The sequence below is a fragment of the Phoenix dactylifera genome, chromosome 1, assembly GCF_051530095.1.
Source record: "Phoenix dactylifera cultivar Ajwa chromosome 1, Ajwa_hap1_PhDact_Kaust_v1.1, whole genome shotgun sequence".
Classification (NCBI taxonomy): Eukaryota; Viridiplantae; Streptophyta; class Magnoliopsida; order Arecales; family Arecaceae; genus Phoenix; species Phoenix dactylifera.
Window position 1 is genome coordinate 62452441 of NC_143190.1, and position 20218 is coordinate 62472658.

General features: G+C 38.0%; 1 protein-coding gene across 3 annotated transcripts; it reads right to left on the minus strand.

The window, feature by feature from the left end:
• Window positions 1–1695: 1695 nt before the first annotated feature.
• Window positions 1696–19127, minus strand: LOC103696900 (long chain acyl-CoA synthetase 4-like). Of its 3 annotated transcripts, XM_039117478.3 has the most exons (19): window positions 18814–19127; window positions 18223–18286; window positions 18049–18138; window positions 17108–17164; window positions 16786–16834; window positions 16424–16500; window positions 15487–15526; window positions 15305–15399; window positions 13548–13715; window positions 13227–13337; window positions 13070–13157; window positions 11975–12041; window positions 11569–11644; window positions 11356–11473; window positions 6219–6464; window positions 5727–5866; window positions 2877–3059; window positions 2621–2740; window positions 1696–2018 (listed from the first exon to the last, which is right to left on the minus strand). In XM_039117478.3, the coding sequence occupies exons 1-19, from the start codon at window positions 18954–18956 to the stop codon at window positions 1983–1985; spliced, it is 1968 nt and encodes a 655-aa protein (XP_038973406.3). In that variant the 5' UTR covers window positions 18957–19127; the 3' UTR covers window positions 1696–1982. The 3 variants fall into 3 exon arrangements, with proteins under 3 accessions (XP_038973406.3, XP_088565201.2, XP_088565206.2); XM_088709075.2 differs by having other exon boundaries at window positions 18049–18286; window positions 18814–19070; XM_088709080.2 differs by lacking the exons at window positions 1696–2018; window positions 2621–2740; window positions 2877–3059 and adding an exon at window positions 3080–3287 and having other exon boundaries at window positions 18814–19078.
• Between the last annotated feature and the right edge of the window lie 1091 nt (window positions 19128–20218).

Genomic DNA, 20218 nt, shown 5'->3' on the forward strand with positions numbered 1-20218 from the left:
AGGCTGAGCGGGCTCAGCGACGACAACTTTAGCGTGCTCGTCCCGCGTGGCACTGAAGGATGAGGTAGTCCTCAGCTTCTTCGGCCCCCTCTCAGGCTGAGCTCCATCTGAGGCGGTCGCCCTCTTATGGTACCTGGCCATCAAGGTCTCAGCATCGAAAATCATCCTTACAATTTCTGACAACAGAAGACTTAGTCAAGATCCAGCATGAAAAAGAAAGAAAAAGAAAGGAGAAATGACTGCACCACCCTTACCTCCGGGATGAGCCGAGCTTAAGCAGACATTTAGTAAAGCTTCCTCGTTGAGCAAATTGGAAAGCTTCAGGGCCCCTCTGTTGGGCGGTTTATTATTTATTGTGGCGCGCGACGAGTCCCAAGACGGGTTAAACCTCCACGACCGCTCAGAGGAGAAGAATTTGTCCTTCCACCCGTGAATAGAGGAAGGAACACTTCAAAAAGGATGCGGCCTCTCCGAGGAGAGAAGTACCGCCATCCTTTGTCTGTGGAGTTAGCTTTTAAGACAAAGCGACCCCAGAAGATATTCACCGAAGTGGAAAGACCATGGGCAAGACAGAGGGTGAGGAAGCCAATGATCATCCTCCACGAGTTCGGAGCGAGCTACGTAGGGACTAGGTGATAAGTCGCCAGGAGCTCGTTCATGAACCCGTGAAGAGAGAATCTCAGCTCTGCTCAGAGTGTCTCTATGTACACCCCGATCCGACCTCTAGGAGGGTCCGTGACTCGAGCCCCGAGCTCTGGGAGCTCAAGGATGAATGGACAAGGAAAGAAAAATTGAGCCCGAACTAGGCCCAGCTCCTCTTTACTCATGCTTGAGTCGATCCCGTACGTACTTTGATTCATCTCGAGCTCAGCCTCCTCCACATCCAAAGAAGGCTAGGCTCTAGATAAACCTGCGCCAAGCACAAAGGCTCTTATGGGCGACCCCATTGCCTTACTCATAGAATATCGAAGGAGAGGAAGAAGGGAGAAGAGAAACAGTGAGAGAGGAGGGAAGGGTTTCTAGAAATGATGAGTGATGGGAGTCTTCTTTTTTTTATAAACAGTTTTCGTTGGCCATGGCACGTTCACCGCTGTGATGCTCGCGGCGGTTGAGCGGAATTGGAGGCCATTCAAGAGGCCATGGCGTCTCCGCTCCCGTCTCACCTCTGTTACCCCAAGGAAGAAGACTAGGTGATCACAATCGCGATCCCCTATCTTGGTCTCTTCTTCAGCCATGGGCTGAAGCCGGTTGGGCCTGCCGGCTTTGGCCCAATCAGCCCAAAATCCAACCGGCCCATTTTGGGCCGGATATTACATCAGCCTTCTCACAGGGTACTCGCATATACAAATAATATATTAATAAGTTACAAAACGTTTAAAATACAAAAGGTGGTTGACATTATACGAGCTTGTAGCTTTGAAATCCATCAAATCCGTCAATCTAGAATAAACCCAGGTTACAATCATCATCAAAAGAAGCTAGCAAGTACTCTGGCAATTTACCACTCCCCCCTACCTCCTAGAGGCCATAAAATTTGAAAGCTTCCAATCTTCTTAGACGACTCAACCTAGACACGAAGTCATTAATTATGCATACAACCAAGTTTCTTTTCAGGTGCATTAGGTGTTGTCCAGGAGGTTAAGGGCAGAAATTAATTATCTTGTAAGAAGATACAGAACTACCATGAGAACGCACTTTGAAAGGAATAATACCAAATTTTTGTACTCTATGACCGACCCAGGGGTGGTCATTTTACAAGATCCATATTTTGCCCCATGTACCACACTATTCACAAGTGCTCTCAAATGAAAATAAATATTAAGAATCTTGTAGTCTATGTTATCTGAATGCATGCACATTGGATGTTAAAGCAGCAGTGCTAAATGATTGTCCAATTACAAGAAGCAGAAAAAGGGGAAAAATATATCATAACTGTTTAACTCCATAAGTTGCAACTCCATCAGTTCCGCGGGAAAAAAAAGTTACTTTGCGCTTTTGTATAGGTTGTCGATGACACTCTGAAAAAGCAAACAAACATGATCAGTGTTCGACCCTTCTTCCAGAAAAGTTGGATGCTAAACATAATAGTTCCAGAAAAAGTTCGATGCTAAATATGATAATTAAGAGCCTGTCAAAAAAAAGTGAAATACTAAAGACATGGATGTTGGAGACAGAATTTGCATGGAAACTAGTCATTTCTTGCTCTTATTTCTACTTTTATTCGAAAGCAATAAATCTTTGCTGCAATAAGCTTTAAAGGTTTTACAATAAATTCGAAAACCAAAATGGCTTCAACATACATATTTGTTCAGTCTAGTTCAATCTTCTTGGATTTCTGAAAACAAGAACAGAAAACAAAAGCAATACCAAACAGGCCCTAAATGTCTTGGGAAAAAAATCTCTTTTCATGTAGCAAAATATATTTCATTAGCACGCTAGGCGCACAAGATGTAAAGTTTCGATTACATTACATTTTGGTGATTTATGGTTATCAAGAGAAAGCAGATAGCCCCATGCTCTGGTACATGGTTGCATATTCAGCACCAACATCCCACGCAATCAGATTTGATATGTAAAACCTAATATTTTGAGTAACACAACAAATGTATACAACATGTACCTGGTAATACTTGCGCAGCTGTGGCCTCTTCTTTTTGTATGTTGGGGTAAGGAGATCACGCTCCATATCAAATGGTTCAGGATCAAGGTGAATTGCCTTTATGAACTCAAAACCTTTCAGCTGCCAGAACATGATCAAGGAGATAACAAGTAACTAACAAGGAGCCAGGGAAATCAGACTAATATTTGAGGATTTCTTCATCATATAAAGAAGCAAAAATAAGTAAAAGGCAAACACAAATTAGAAAATAAATCACCTTCTTTTGTTTTGCAACCTTTGTAAGCTCCCCCAAAATGTATTCTTTTGCCTTGGGGTTCTCACATATTGCAGCAAAATCCCCCCTTACACCATTTTCTTCAGCCCAATGCTCAAGGGCTTGCTTATTGGGATTTACAATGGCAACAAGGAAAGACTCAAAGCTATTTCCATATATCCATATCTGGAAAGATAATAATCATGAGCAAACATTTTATAAAACAGATATCAACAATTCAAATTAAGCACTTCATAAAAACAAATTTCTTGTGTTACTACAATGTGCTAATACCCCTTCTTGGAGAAGTGCATAAACAATGTTCCAGGACCAGGCTCTCATTACTGTGCCAACTGATAGTGTATCAATCTGAGCTGTAACATAAGGAGCATCGTTCCTTTGATCTCTTCTATCCTGCTCCAGTTCATACTGTTTAGTAACTAATAATAAAGTTTTAGCCTATTATGAATTAGTTGTTCACTTGTCTGGAACCTTAGATTATCAAACATTTTCCAAATTGCTGAATGAAAAATAAACCTGGCTGGTTGTTTCATATTTCTATCTTTCTTTAACATATCTATTGCATAAACCAAAACCCCATAGCCAACAGGCTTAACCGAACAATTTGTTATCCACTTTCTGATTCATCATTCTTATAAAGGGCTACGTCCACTATAGGTGCCACACCACCATATTCTAATTCCATTAAACATATCTTCATCTTTCTGTTTATTATTTTATATTATAGGTCCTAGATAACCTATTCTTGGTTAAATGAAACTAAAATTACAACCAGACATAATTTGATAATTAGAACAAGAAAAACCAGTATGTTGTTTTCAACATTGTCCTATGAGAAAAAATGGCACCACAAATATAACCAAGAAGCTCTATCCTATCTATGGTCTAAATTTTCAAAGAATGTAAGCTACCTACAAATCATTCCTCATTTCCATTTGTGCTTCCATAAATGTGTTCATTTTCACATTTCCAAACATGCCTAAGCTTGTCTTTATACTGAAGTCTATTTTCACCCATGTTCCTCAAAAGAGTCCCACCTTCACCAATTCTTGATTGCTTAATCTTCTATTTAATATGACTTCTTACCTTCCTTCAATAAAGTCAAACTCCATCCATTACACATCCTTAGTATACTATGAACCTATTTGAGCATCATGTTTTGCTATGCTCATTCTATGTCGTTACAACCTTTCTAATGCTCATGGAATCTATACTCTTAAGATTTCTAATGTCTTTGCTCTCTAATACAATTTCTATTTAGTCTCACAGAGATGGGAGGATCCACTGATATTCTAGAAAGACATTCATCCGCCTTCTCTAATCCAATGCGGATTATAGCGTAGGGTATTTCTTGGCTGTCCATGTGTTTGTGCAAGCATATATGAGTGCATGCGGGCATATTCATGTTTCAACTATATTGTTTCCATGCTTTTGATTAACTGCAAGTGGCATTCCTCCCAAAGCGAATCTGCATCTATGTTTGATCAGAATTTGCATCAATATTAATCACATAAAATTTTAGTCTCTTAAGTGTCAGAAATGTTATGATGCTTCTCAAAACAATGTCAAGCCATGACGATTATCTGTTCATTTCAGTGCTCTTAGAATCTAGCATTAGGTATCAAGTCTTTATATTATTTAATCTTCTTCATATCTTGTACATGCATTCATACAAACTAACACACACATTTGCCATTATCAATCCCATGAATTTCACCACCATCAGCACTAACTTAACTCCATACAAATGGCTTTTTGCTTCACTGCTCGCTGTAAACTATCAATATAGTCTTCTGGCAGAAGTTTTATTACCAAGACCAAGCATATCAGATCAGCATTTATGGTATTCTATGAAATGCTTTCTCCAATACTTCCACAGAGAGAAAAAAAGACCAAGATCCTCCTAAAAGTCCTTCCATCAATTATCTAAGAAAATGAAACGTGATGCCTAACCTTCTTTGTAGGCTCATAGGTATCTTCATTACACCTTGATTGCTCAATGCAAGACCATATGATCTATTAGGCTAATTTACCATATCCTCCCAAGATAAGAACCATGAGAAGTTATCTCCTCGCCAAACCGTTTCATCAATGGCTAACAAAAAAAGATAATCTCAAATGTTAATTTATGGAAAAACACAGTTTGATACGTGGAAATCATCATTTGTTTTCTTAATTTGTCTCACAACCTGATTGTCCTGACCCACCATGTCTTGGAATAGGTAGGTTTCTTATCATGATGACCAAGAATAGAAATGCAAAAACATCTGCATCAACCTGCACTGCGAGTATTTCACAATAAATCTGAAAAAAGATTGTATGCAGTTCATTTCTCATGTACCAAAACTTCAATGGAAGACTTTTGTTTTGCTTTCTGGCAAGAAGATGGGTTGAATAGAATGATGCATTTTCTTTAGATAAAGATTAAAAAGAGGAGGAACAGAGAAAAACTAAACAGAGGCAGAACAAGGCAAACTAAACAAGATCCAGATTATAATATGACAATGCTTGCTTATGTGAAGGCGTTAGGGTTTACAAGGAGCTTTCCAGTTTTATAAGGAGCAAAATGTATGAAAAAGGAGACAGTTATGATAATATATTTGCACAGAAAGAAATGATGTTGATATGCTGCATCCACAGATTCACTCAAAAACTTAAAATTGAGGTAAGATGTGGTCCATAGACAGGAAACGGAGAGAGGATGAGGGAGGCGCAGTTCTGCAGGCATTTGATTTTCAGAAATCTATGGGAGGTTGCATATCTTTCTTCAAATGAATCATGAAAAAGCAAGATTCTTTCTTCCAGAAGTTGTTTGTGGGCTGCAAAACATACCGAATCTAAATCAGGAACCAGACCATAGACATTCTCCAGATTTTCAACTGCAACATATTCTCCTTGTGAAAGCTTAAAGATGTTTTTCTTTCGATCAATGATTTTCATACTTCCATCAGGCTGCCACTCACCAATATCCCCTACAAACAAGGACCATAAAAAAGAATGCCCAATAAGAGGAGCATATATGGAGACATAATTGGTACATGTTCAACAATAAGTTGAACTGAGTTCTTGGTTCAAAACTTCAAATATATTTTCTTAGTATTAATATTGGTTAAAGCAAGAGGCATCCAGTTCTGTAATAAATGCTCGTGTAATTAACTTATGTATCTTAGCTCAGTGACTGAAAGGGTTAGGCTCAACCAGGTTGACTTAATCCCCAGAAGAGCAAATATAAACCATAACATGGAGATAGCTTTGCCATAATTAACTCATTCTTGCTTTACCATAAACTCATATATAACAGGTTACATTCTGAGGAGAACAAACCTGTGTGAAACCAACCATCAATCATAACCTCCTTTGTAAGATCTTCACATTTGTAGTATCCTGAGAATAAAGTATTTCCTCTCACGCAGATTTCTCCACAAGGAACTTCTGCAAGAGCATCATAGTTCATTTCAGGAACAGACTCCAGGCGCACATCAACATTTGGTACTGGAGGGCCTACTGTTCCAAGCATTGCTAGATTATTCGGCAAAGTGACAAATGTTCCAGCACAAGTCTCTGTAAGACCTAACATGACCAAAAAAAAAAAAATCAACCATCAAAATTATCTGAATCATTTTAAGATTTAATCTTCTTTAAAGACTTTAAACATGTAGTATTTGACTTTTGGGGATTTCTTAGAAACATCATGCCTGACACAATATTCATAATCAACCAATGGAATGGCTTAAAAGACATGTCAGTTAGATACTGCAATAGGACATGCAAACAAACATAACCAATTTCAAGCTTCAATATGCCCAGTTTTGCTGTGTCAAAGAAAGCTACCTAGCTCTCATGTCCTCCAAGCTCACCACTTATCCATGAAAATCAGCAAAAGAATCAAAACAAACAATTCCAGAAACACAAAATTGCAACTTTCTCTTCTCGTCTCTGCTCTCCACAGATGTAGTCCCATTGACAACTAATTCTGATAGTTTATGAGGTGATAACACATGCAGTTAAGATATAATTAACAAACTGATATCAAGATTCTACATGCATATAAACTGGCAAAAGGCACATCTTGATTTTGACAATCTAACAGTTATCGTTATATATGCGCTAAGTGAAAAGATTGAACCTCATACGAAATCAGTTAAAATAATGAAACTACACAGGCCAGAGTCTGGCACCTGACAAACATACGTAGAGTATATGTAAGGATCTAGATGGATTAAGATGAGTTGACTTTCACATCTCTCTGAATTTACAAAGTTGAATAATGAAAACATGTCAGATCCTTGCACATGCCTTGTAGTATCCAGCTTGCAAGTCAAAGCATAAAAGCATCAACAAGAAATAAATGATATTAAAGTAGATGACTGATATATCCTTCCAGTGTTCTATGCTTGCTATTTTTTGTTAAATAACCACTAGAGCCCAAAAGCATAAGCTGATAGGTTGATAGGCCTGTATGTATTTAAGGCCATCTAAAGTCCCTTGCCTATCCGTTGGGAGACTATCCCACTCTCCAACACTCACTCACGTGCGGAGAACCCACAGGAGAAAACTCGAAGAAGGGTGATATGTGGAAAGCAAAGGGGGAGAACAGAGCGAAATGGATTGGTTTTGGCATCATGTTAGCGGTGTAGCCCAAAAGGGTCAACAATATATGTCAAGCTTAACAATATATACGTGCGGAGAACCCACAGGAGAAAACCCGAAGAAGGGTGATATGTGGAAAGCAAAGGGGGAGAACAGAGCGAAATGGATCGGACACACATGTGGAGAGATAACTGAGTAAGGAATAGGAAAGAATCAAGATAATTAATAAACTATGAATAATCAAATAGATAACTAAAGTCCCTTGTCTATCGATGTGAATTGTGTCATGTAATAGCTATCTTATCTGTGTAAAATCAAGATCCGCAACACTAGAATGGGCATCCATGCCGGTAGGCTGGCGGTATTGTATGGTACGGTATCGTGCCGTGTTGCTCCAGTGCATACTGACAAAGGGGAACCGGCAAGGAATAGGAAGACGGAGAAAGAGAGAGAAAAAGAGAGAGAGAGGAAGAGGAAGGGAGGGAGAGAGTGGTGGAGAGAGGCAGAGAGAGAAGGATAGAGAGGAAAAGAAAGAGAGAGGGAGGGAGGGAGAGGGAGAGGGCGATGGAGAGCAAGAGAGGCGGAGGGAGAGGGGAGAGAGGGCTTTCAAAAAGAAACAGGGGCTTCAACCACTTTTTTTTTTAATTTTTTTAAAATGAAGTTGGTAGTTGCTACCAACTTCACTTAAAAAAAATTCAAAAAAAAAAAGCGAAGACAGTAGTGAGAATCAGAATGTTATTTTGATGTTTACAAAACCATGAGGGCCATAGTGAAGTACCAATGCAATCAACAAAGTTAACCAAGTAAATAGATACTCAAGTAAGAGAGAAGTGATACACTCTCGATAGAAGTGATACATTCTCGATACATCCAACAAACTTGATACATTCATGGTACACTCATCTACAATGTTTAATATGATCTTCAAGAACTCATCCAAGGATAATTCTACTAAAAGAACTTGAGAGAAAATCTAATTTTCAGTTTGATCAAACTAAAAGTGAAGTTTCTCTTGATAAGGGGTATTTCCGTAATTCTGGTAAGTAAAGAAATGAAACTTGAATGTGCCATATTTCATCAATTTCATTGGAATATCTTTTATTACTTCAATGTGCTAAACTAATCTTCAAGTGCAGAAAAACAGGGTTAGAGTCGACCCCAAGTAGTTTGGAGTCGACCCTGATACATTTGGCACGACTTAGCACGATGTGGCACAACCATAAAATACTTGGCACAGAGTTGGAGTCGACCCCAGAAGTAATAGAGTCGATCCTGGCACTCTTTGGCACACTCTGGCACAAAATGGCACAAATGACACAGACCTTGGGTCGACCCCAGAAAACCTTGACCCCAGTCAAAAGAGCCAGAAAAGCAACTCTCTGGAGTTTCCGAGAGGGTCGACCCCAGATAACCTTAAGTCGACCCCACTGAAGCTTGAGTCGACCCCAGGAAGGCATAAGTCGACCCAGCCTGAAGAATCAGAAAATCGGATCTCTGGAATCTCTGAAAGGGTTGACCCCACTGAAGCTTGAGCCGACCCCACTGTAGCTCAAGTCGACCGCAAGAGAAGTTGAGTCGACCCCAGCCTAGAAAGACAGAAAAACAAGTCTCTGTAAATCCTGAGAGGGTCGACCCCAGAAAAGTTTGAGTCGACCCCACTGTAGCTGGAGCCGACCCCAAAAATACATGAGTCGACCCCAGTCTGTGGAACAGTAATTTGAGTCGACTCCAGATTTGCTTGGGTCGACCCCAGCACGACTGACAGCATAACGGCTAGTTCTGCAGAAGTAGTTTTTGAGTTTTCAACGGCTAGAAACGGCCAGTTTCTCCATTCCAACTGCTAGGGAGTTACTATTAGAGGTTGGAAAAGTATTTAAGGGGTACTATTCATTAGTGGAAAGTATCTTTTGCAATTAAGAAGAGCATTCAAGTGAAAACCCTAGCCTTCAAGTATTTCATCAATTTGCTTCATTCAAAAATCCAAAAAGAAGGTTGTTGAGCACATTCAAAGAGAAATCAAGAGCTCCACCAACCCTTGAAGAGTGAAGCATCCTTATCAACGAAAAGAAAAGCTTCAACAAGCGATAACTTTCTCTTATCTCTTCTTTGAATTCATATTTGTTTTATATGCTCATTTAGGAGCTTTATTCCTTGTATTTTCGCTCTTGTTGTAAGGTTTATTGTTGAGCCCGTAAAACCAACGGAATAGGTTGTTGGTGAGCCCGGAAAACCAACATAGATTTTTGATGAGCCGAAAAACCAATTGTAAAGGTTTTTGGATTGTGAGCCCGAAAAACAATCCAACTGTAATCCGAGAAATTATAGTGAATTTCCAAGAGGACGCTTGGGGAGTGGATGTAGGTGCCGTGGGGTGCACCAAACCACTATACTTCTTATGTGTTTATATTGTCTTGTTTGTGTTTTCAATTTCACATATATAATTGACACTAACTAAATCACTCACACACACATCCATTAAGAAGAGTTAAGATCGAAAAATTTAGAAAACCCAATTCACCCCCCCCCCCCCCCTCCTGGGTTGTCACATTGGGCAACAAGTAGTGGCTGCCTTCTCATAAAAATTTCAAAAAAATATATAAAGGGGCTGAAGCCCCTTTTTCATTTCAAAACAAAGGCCCCCAGATCCGGCACCGCAAAACAGAGGCCCCCTATCGTGCTAGATGATAGAATACACACATTTAGCCCTTATGAACTTTGTATATTTTCCCTTTTAACTACATATATCATTTGGATCCCTGGCAACTACTACATAAATACTTGATCAAAATTGGGGATGACAAATGAAAGCCAAGCAATCGCTTATGCATCCTCTAACAATTAAATCCACACCTGTTCAGAGTCTTTGGATAGGTGCATAGGCCTTCTTTTCGGATAGGTGCATCCAGTTTATCACATTCTACCATAATGAGCCATGTTTACATAAAGGTTCTTTGCTTCATAACTATCAAGGCCCAGATCTCCTTGATGCATCCCTATCCCCTTCTCATTTGATTAAAACATTCTTCCATCACTTCACATCCTAGCAACCTATGTCATCATTCCATTTTGTATGAAGAAATAAAATCTTTTGCCACAATGAAAAATTTTGTTAAATCAGCTCCAAATCAGACCAGCACTAGCAAGAAATTGTGCAAAAACCTTAACTGATGGCTTCATGACTGCAATACACCATGCGAGGCAAATAGCAACCACCTCTACTTAAACAAAATAGAGGCAATCGATTGAGGTTGGTGACAAGCATAAGCGACCTGACCACAAACAACTTCTTTCATGTTTCACAAGCTTGTCTCGATATAAAATTCCATCGACCATTAAACAGATTTATAGTTCAACTTTGTAAATTCACAAGCTTTTGCCTTGACATTCTATGGGAAAATACAGAAATTTTAAAATATAATGATGAGGTAGAATACCATCAAAGTGAAGGTGATTATTTTGATGGAACTACTAAATTGTGCTTATTTCCCACTTTCTTAATAATTGATCGGGCTCTATTAACAGAAAATGTTTCAATTTGTCTCTTCTATCTCGTAGCAAGAGAATGATCTGTCCAAGAATATATGACATCTATTGCAAAATCTAGTTAATTAGCTTTTATGTTTTGTGTCTTGTACTATTGTTGTCATGTGCATACCCACTGATTCTTAGAACTTTAAAAGGTTTCTTATGCATGTTTCAATTTGTGGATAATGTATTTTTTCATACCTCATATCAAAAGATAAGGAGCAGATATCTATCTTGCCACTTATAATGTCATTTCATTACTATTTAGTGATCAAAAGGTTAAAAAACCATTTTCTAATTTCTATTATGAATACAGGAAAAGGTTAACTCTGCAAAAGTTGGATACCGTAGCCTTGTAGAACATGGGAACACGTCACCACCCGTAAAAATTCTTCCACATGGGTTGCTAGAGGAGCTGCTCCAGATAGAATTATCCGCACTCTCCCGCCAAGCCCACCTTTTACCTAAACAGATTATGAATCCAAAATTACAAAGAAGGGACAAAGAAGGATCACTGTACAGAACATACAGATAATATGCTTCTAGTTTTCTTAATTACCTTATTAAAAACTAATTTATCAAAAATTGCAGCTGCATCCTCATGCTTACTTCCTTTTGACATGTTACGAAATTTGCTACAAAATCCCAACTCATGTATCAATATTGAAGCCAGCGACAAGACAATCATCAAACTTTAGCCAACAAACTTAAAGTGTACAACATTGACTAATAGCTTTTTGTGGTGTTACATTTGAAAACATCTCAACAAACAAACGCTTCATGAAACATAGACCTAATGTCAAAAAAAAGAAAAGGAAAAAATGAGGGAAAAAGTTTGGAGAAGCACACCAAAAAGAACGTATAAGTGTGAAATAAAATAATCAAGTGAATACTACACATATGCATATATCCATAATAATAGTGCAAAAAAATGATTTGAAAACTAGAAATCGTACAAGACTTACTATTTGTAAGCAATATTAAACAATGTACTCTTCAGAAGACCTCCTGATGAAATCTTTGATTGCAGTCCTAAGCAGTACAATAAAAGACAAAATAAGTCTTACATGGAGAAGGACAAATATCGATACCTTGAAAAGTAGAAGAGCAGTAACTACACTTGGTTGAACTGCATGTCAGTACAGAAAAAAGGAGAAACTTACTAAAATAAACATGTAGTGTTGCCCTCATATTGCTAAAATATGTCAGTTTGATGTGGGTGGGCACGTCAAATGAGGAAAGCTAAGCAAATCTGGTCTACTACATAAGTGAAGAGCATTACGTTATTATATGACCCTAAGCTTTAATAAAGCCTCTTAATTTTATTTTGTTTTGTGTGCTAACCCTAGTAAATCCAGTGGTTTGCACAAAAACACCTACCATCGTCAGCTGTCTTGTGGCTGATAAATAGTAGCTTTACAACCCCAGGAGTAACTTTATCCTTTCAAATCTCTCTTGCTCCTAATCCTTGGCTATTGGGCCAACATTCATTGGCTGAAACTGCTGAATACACCACCACACCAATGTCCAAAGGATGGCCGATTGGCCACCTAATCAGCATTAAAGGCCAAATAGATTTGCTTGCGGGGTTTTAATATTTCTGATGTGGGTTAGTCTAAAAATGGTTACCCGTGTCTTCTTCTTGCCTAAGGATTTCACTTTTCCAAACACTAAAAAGTATACCACACCTGAACTATGTTTTTACATATGTATTGGTCAAAAGCCTATGTTACATGGACTTGCATTGGTGGGTAGGCGCAGATATGTGTCTAAGCATCGGATCATTTTAAGAAATAAGAATATCTTCTTATGGAACAACCATGGCCAACTGTCATCCCAATGTCCATGTTTAAGTGTTTGGTATGGGTACCCAGACCAAATCAATGGGTGCAGGTAACATAGCACGAAGCTACAGAACATGAATGAGAATAATATCATTGCAAGATAAAAGTTGAAGCAAATATCACACTATGCATAAGAATTTAATTAACAATATAATTAGATTGGCACACAAACATGTTGCAACCAACCGGCTTGAACACTTCCAACTCAAACACTACCTGTATAGATGCGATCCAACACACGTGGAACAGCACAAAAGATAGTTGGCTTTAATTCCCCAATGTCTTCAACTAACAACTTGACATCCTGAAAATGACACCTGTAACTGAGGTGTTCTAATTAAATAAAAATGATAGCTTATCTTAAAAGGCTTACCCCACGCCAAAATCCAATTGAGGCCCCATGAAAAATGAACAACTCTTCAATAACACGGTCAAAGATATGAGCGAGGGGTAAATAAGATAAATAAACATCACCTTCATGCAACTGTGATAAATGCAAAAACAAACAAGCCAATATTTAGGAAAAAAGAGATGGTAAACCAAAAATTTATCGAGCCTTTCTTGTACCATAACCGTAATTTGTAGGCAGCCTATAAAAAACGAGATATGAAAAAGGGTAACAGTTCTGAATTTCACTCATAAGAGGAATTCCATCAAAATAATTTAGTAACAAGAGAAGGAGAAATGGACATACCTGCACATTCACACAATAAAGCAGCTGATCAACACCAGCAATAAGAGTGATAATGCTATCATTCGAAATCATCACACCTTTAGGGTCACCAGTTGTTCCACTGGTGTACATTATAGTACATGTATCAGTTTTCTTCTTCAATGGAAGATCATATTGTTGATTACTTCCCTATACATCACAATACCCAAGTCTTATTAAAAAAAAAAAGAAGAAAACTCTAGAGTTTCATGATGTACGTCCGGCAAAATGAAACTGTACAAAAAACAAAGACATATATTGTAAGCAAGGTGGACCCACTTGTTACACAACAGATAAAAAAAGACTGGCTGCACATTCCATTTTAAATAGAACAATACTGTCAACAGAACATTGAGTATAACATGATACAGGATTCAACTTGAGTATCCAGAACCAATGGTAGAGATATGCATTACTATTATGTACTGCATGTTAGAATATGAGATATGATAAAGAAGCAAAAGGGGAATAATCTAGAGAATAAGTCATAAATGTTGATGAAGATCATCTCAAATCTATAAGTCGCACAAAATTGTAATTCACACAATAAACCAATTGCTGCCAACCATAGTCATCAGTTCCACTCATAAAGTTAAAAACTGATGCAGCCAGACACAGATAATGGCATATAAATATCAATAGTCATAGTCTGGAGCAAGGTCCGCCGTACCGGTACCGGTCGGCATACCGGTGGCGGCCCGGACCGGTACGTACCGGTTCCGTACCGGTTTCATACTGATTCTCCAATAATAAGCCGGACCGGTACGTACCGGCCGGTACGGACCAGTATGGTAGACCATGGTCTAGAGTTTGATATTCATCATGTGCCTTTCTCAGTTCCTATCTTCTTTCAAAATATCATGTTGGGCCTGCTCAATCAATTTTCTCAAATTCTATCCCACTGTTAAAGTAATATCTAGTCTCTTCGTGTTCTTAAATCCCATCACAATGAGGGGTTGAACTTCTTGGAAATGACCAGCTGCTTCTCCCATTCACTCCAAATCCCCAACCACTTGTTCATTAAATTCTTGATGTTTCTTACAGTATGAGAAAGTTAAAAAAAATGATCATTTGCTGATTGAATCCTGGAAAAAAATATTTACATGAATCTAGGATTCTTAACCTGCATTTTTACAAGCAATAGATTCCAGTTAAATCTCAATATTCATGGTACAGAAGTAAGCAACAAATGCTAGCGAACATCCCGTTACCTATGCTTGTCTCTTTCTATCTTTTTTCGTGGCCTTATTATGACTAACCCATTACTCCCATTTCAACATAGATGAAATAAAAAGATAACTGGAAATCATTTAGGATCAGGGAAGGTCATTTAATGACACAACAAGGTTCACTCTAATGTAAGATCATATTATAGATATATAACAGCACATGACTTTATATAGAGTAAAAGATAGTTTATTCCAAAATAAAAGGAAGTGGCATTAATTACCATTAGATTTTATTCACAGGGAGGTTCTTAAAAAGTATTTTTTTTCAATACTAAATTTGGAATAGTTAAAGCCATCAGGCATGCATTTGCAAAAAAACAAATCAAGCTCCTTGTCTCGAGAATAATTTTACATCAACATAACTGAGTGCTAAACAGAATGGCATGATGGACATATCATAATCAGCGCAAAAACTAAATATTTCTCATAAAAACTGGAAGTAAGGTAGTTTTCCAGATCCCAAGCATCATTCATAACATGTAAGGAACCTCGACAATTAAAACAACCTACCAAGAGCAAAAATTCATCCCATGAATATATTGCCAAACCAGACTTTTCAACCTCATCTCTTTGCTCAGAGGTGACCTTGCCAAAACTAACAATTGCTGCATGTGAAATGATTGTATCAACATAACATAAAGGAATGCAGAAAGTACTAAAGTCAAAATGTTGAGAAATTACACTAAACTTACCTTTTAAGAATTTAGATGAGCTAGGAAGGGTTTTTGACACCTGGAAAATTGAAACACCCACCCAAAATTGTTTAACAAAAATAACAATATTCACCATATAAATAGAACTGTGCAATACAATAAACAAAATTAAGTGCTGTGCTTAGAAACTTCCAGAAAACCCATACAAGGTGAACATTCCTTGATAGAGTCAAATTTCAGAGAAAGTGAATTCATTATTTCAATACGAATTCAACATGAACTGCTTCATAAATGAATAGTGACTGTAAACATGCATGCATAACTATAGTCATTGTTGTGATTAAACCTCTTCAACTTAAATGAGGTTAACTGTGAAGCAGAAGCCAATGCTGAGGTTCCAAGAAAAATTGAGTAAATCTTTAAAAAGCGGGCCTGTAAAATTGGGCCAGAGTCCTGGCAAAGAAGTTTAGATAAGGAGGGGCTTGTCATGAAACCCGAGGCACATGGAGGACTACCTTATAAGTCGAATTTGAGTTTATTCAACTAGGGAGCAACTCTTTTGAAGCATCCCAAACTTGAAAGAGTCTAAATGAATAAGGAAGATGACAAGATTAAATTTTGGGAGTTGTGTTAATGTTCAGACAAATAAAATGCTACATGTCAGACTGAAAACCAGTCCCATATACAGCACTTAGATGCAACTGTAAGGTCCATTTAGATGATAGTTATGAGATTAGCATTATTTTTATGGATCCAAGGTCTGGCACTGAGAATTTAAACCAGAGTTAAGATGCCTTAGGCAAATATGCTTCGAAGTACATGGAGTTCATTGAACTATCCCAATTTTTGGGATGCATATTTTTGTGTTACTGAAGTAGTTAATCCAGAATTCCTGGGTCAAAGGAATACTATTATTTAACTGATGTATGCAAAGTAAGCTTAGATATTTCATAACCAAACACTAAACACAGGATACCTCTCCAATCTTTTTCTCTTCTGCAAAAGCAATCTGAACCTCTGAATGACATAAAATGAATTCTACTGCACCAGCACCTACAGCCAAGATAAGGAACAAGAGTTGGTTTACAGCATTAATCATGAAAAGATAGAATGCAGACTCTACAATTAGTTTCTGCCCACTGTCACCATCCAGGATAAAGGGCACTTAAACTATTGTGACTGAGGAGCATGTGTCCTATCACAAGAATATTAGTACATGTAACGACATCACAAAAAAGCTGAATCATGTTTGCTGGCTGTAGTTATGTACTTATGTCATCAAAATAATTGTTATAGCATATTAATGAAAATCAATGAAAGAAAGAGAACAATACATACCAAGAGTATCATATAAGGGAACACAGTAAATCCCATGAGCATTGCAAGCCTGCATAGGCCATGTGAATCCATAAGAAAAAAATAATAACTGAAAAACATGCAAGAAAGATTTCATTTACAACAAAAGCAATAAAGAGATACAAAATAAAGCCATATGTTCCAAAATGGCAATTAAAATACTAAAAATTCAATATAAATGCTATTGTTTCTGAACAATAGTTAATCAAAATGAAGTTTTATGTTCAGTATTGGTGGTTCAAAAAGATTCCAGGCTTGATAAAAATGTTTAAAATAAAAAGTATGCACGTAAAGTACATTGTACCTCCATACTAATGATCCATTCAGGACAGTTAGAACCATAGATGCCACAACGTCCACCCTGTCAAGGAGCAATAAGATCAACCAACTAACTCCAGAAGTTCATCAATGTATCACATTTTTGCTGCTCTATTTGAGAACAGTTGAAACAAAATCAAAAAAGATATACTCAGTGCGAATCAAGTTAGTAATCCATCCTACAATTTGCAAAGGCTCAGAATATCAATATGGACTAAACTAGTGAACTTTAAACATATGAAGAGGTTGACAACATAAAAACTGTAGAACTCATAGCGAGACAACAATGCTGGAGGAGTGGATGTGAAGATTTGATGACCATGAAAGAGTAGACAACTTTTGCTCAATCATGCTATTTTGATAAATGGAGTCTCAATATCTTAGATGCATGGAAAGGGTATTTTAACAAAGGACCAGTACCAATTTATGGCAGCAATCTCACATGAGGAGACACAAAACAATCCCAATTTTCCATGCCAGGGTGAAGGAAACGAGGGGGAGACTTGTATCTTACTAAGCTACAGGACAGACAGCTATAGTAGATACCCTTCCGTTTCTATTTCATTTTTCACTACATTCCCTCCGTAAATAGCCCCACCTTTTCCAGATAAACTAAGCTTGAAGTATCAAGCAGCATTACATTTTTTTTATGAAAAGGCAACCATATGGGGGGAAAACGACAGACCTATTGGTCAAACATTAAAAAAAAAAAAAAACTGTAAATTGACGACATTCTCAGGGGTGTTAGGTAGGTAGAAGTTATCAAGAAAAAAACTAGACATCTTCAAACCGTTTATGTTTTTTTAAAATATGATAAAATTTACGTCCAGACACCAACTAACCACCCACCTAATTAAACAAAGTACATCTTAGTCATACGGACACCAAACCACCGACCTAATTAAACAAGGTACATCTTAGTCATACCTGCTCGACCCCAAGAGTCCGTATCGAAGCCCCTATCTTCATCACGACGTCATATACTTCTTTGTAGGTCATCCAGACATATTTACCCGGCTGCAAAAAGTAAAGAAGGGAATCGATCCAACAAAAAGTCAAAAGATATACAAGGCGCCGATGATAGCATTGAGGAGGACTCACCTTTCCATCAACAATTTCACGACGGCCCAGCATTCGGTTGTTGGGGCATCTCTCCACACTCATACTGAATCACAGATGCAACATATTGTCCAGAGCAGGAGGAAAACAAACAACGAGAAGATTCGATCAAAAAAATCCTAAATTTGACTGCAGCATTATAGATTTAAAGAATTTTATTCATAAAAACTGTCTCCAAGAAGGATCTGTCAAGCTACTCAAAATGGATCCGTTCAAGGGAAAAAGAAACAAGAAAGAAACACAATCCGACAAAAAAAACCAAGAATAAACGATCGAAAAATCCTATTTTTGATTGCAGCATTGTTGATTTAAAAAATTTTATTCATATAAACTGTCTCCAAGAAGGATCTGACAAGCTACTCGAGATGGATCCGTTCAAGAAAAAGAGAAAAACAAGAACGAAAGACAACCCGACAAAAAAAACCAAGAATAAACGGAAGAAAGCAAAAAAATTGGGATTCTTGATCGGCACGATTATAACCATCGGCGATGAAATTGACGCAGAGACTTCTTCGAAGGATTAAAGGGGGGGAAAAAAAACAGGAATAGAAACCGCGATCGTTGCTAAAATACCGGAATACATCCCAGCAACTCTCGACGCCGGGGACGGGCGGGGGGAAGCCGTCCTTGGCAAAGGCGCTCCGGTAGGTCGGTCCGACGGAGGGCCGGCCGTCGGCAGCCTCCCTCCCCTTCTCCACCTCTATAAGATGCCTCATCTCCGCCGATCCGCGCCCTTCTCCCACAATACAAATAGAAAACAAGAAACCGATCCGGTCCCTCCTCCTGCTGGTTTCTGATAAAACAGGATGCGAGCGGTGGGGTATTCTCCAACTTCTTGATTTCGTTACTTTGTCGTCTTTTTAACTCTTTAACTACGTTCCGCGGACGACTCTCTCGCCTCGTCGCTTTCTCCCCTTGACGTTTCTGTGCGGATATCAGCGGCTCGTTTCGACCTTTGGATGGCAATCCGGTGGCTCACGCATCGTGGGAGAAAGGACGCACCATAGCGTTTTTTTTTTTTTTTTTTTTTTGCGCGCGCACGTGTGTGGGACGGCAAAATTATTCTGCCCTGGCAAAATAAAATTATTCTGGATGGCCGCCGTGAAGAGGTACTGGGATTCTATCCAAAGTCAAATAGCGCTGAATGAGCGCCTCATTCGCGGCCCACTATTTTGAAAATTTCATCTAGATAGGCTATGGGTGTCTCATTCTCTGCATTATTATTTTTTTTGCTAATTTTATTGCCTGCACCCACTTATCCCATATGAGCCGCCGTTGTATCAAAAAAAATACATATATATATATATATATATATATATATATATATATGAACGGCGATCAAACAATGTGTGCACTCGGCGGCGGTCATCCGCATCTGCACAATACCTTACGATGCATAGAGATTCGTGCTCAATCATAAAACTAAGATGGTAGTATCTGAGCAGTGATAAGCTAACCAATCAGCCACACAATTAACTTTTTTAAATAGATAAATAATTTTAAATAACTCCAAGAACGATACCTTCACTCTGATCCTACAAAATAGGATGATTGTAGGATCCAAGGAAGATGATCTCATCGTTGCAGATCTTTTTTTGAATCCCATAGCTAAGAAAAGAGGGCTCGGGCTCGCAAGGTAGATCGGCTTCTATAGTTCTAACTCCGCCACTTAGGAGAATATTGCGCCACGTCCATCCACTTTCTGGGATGGTTGTTGCTGCTTTAGAACTAATTTTGTATGCATATGGAAATCTACACATTCTACCTATCTTCTAAGCTTTGTTTAGTTACGGAATAAAAAAAAAAAATTTTTTGCATGAATACCCTTCTAAAAATTTAAATTACGTGATTACCCTCTCAATATATTTATTTCTATACCCTCATAAAACATAGTTTTTGCACAAATATCCTAATGTAATGGTTCTTTTAATACGGTTAATAAAACCATATTTATTTTAATTAAAAATAAAATAAAATT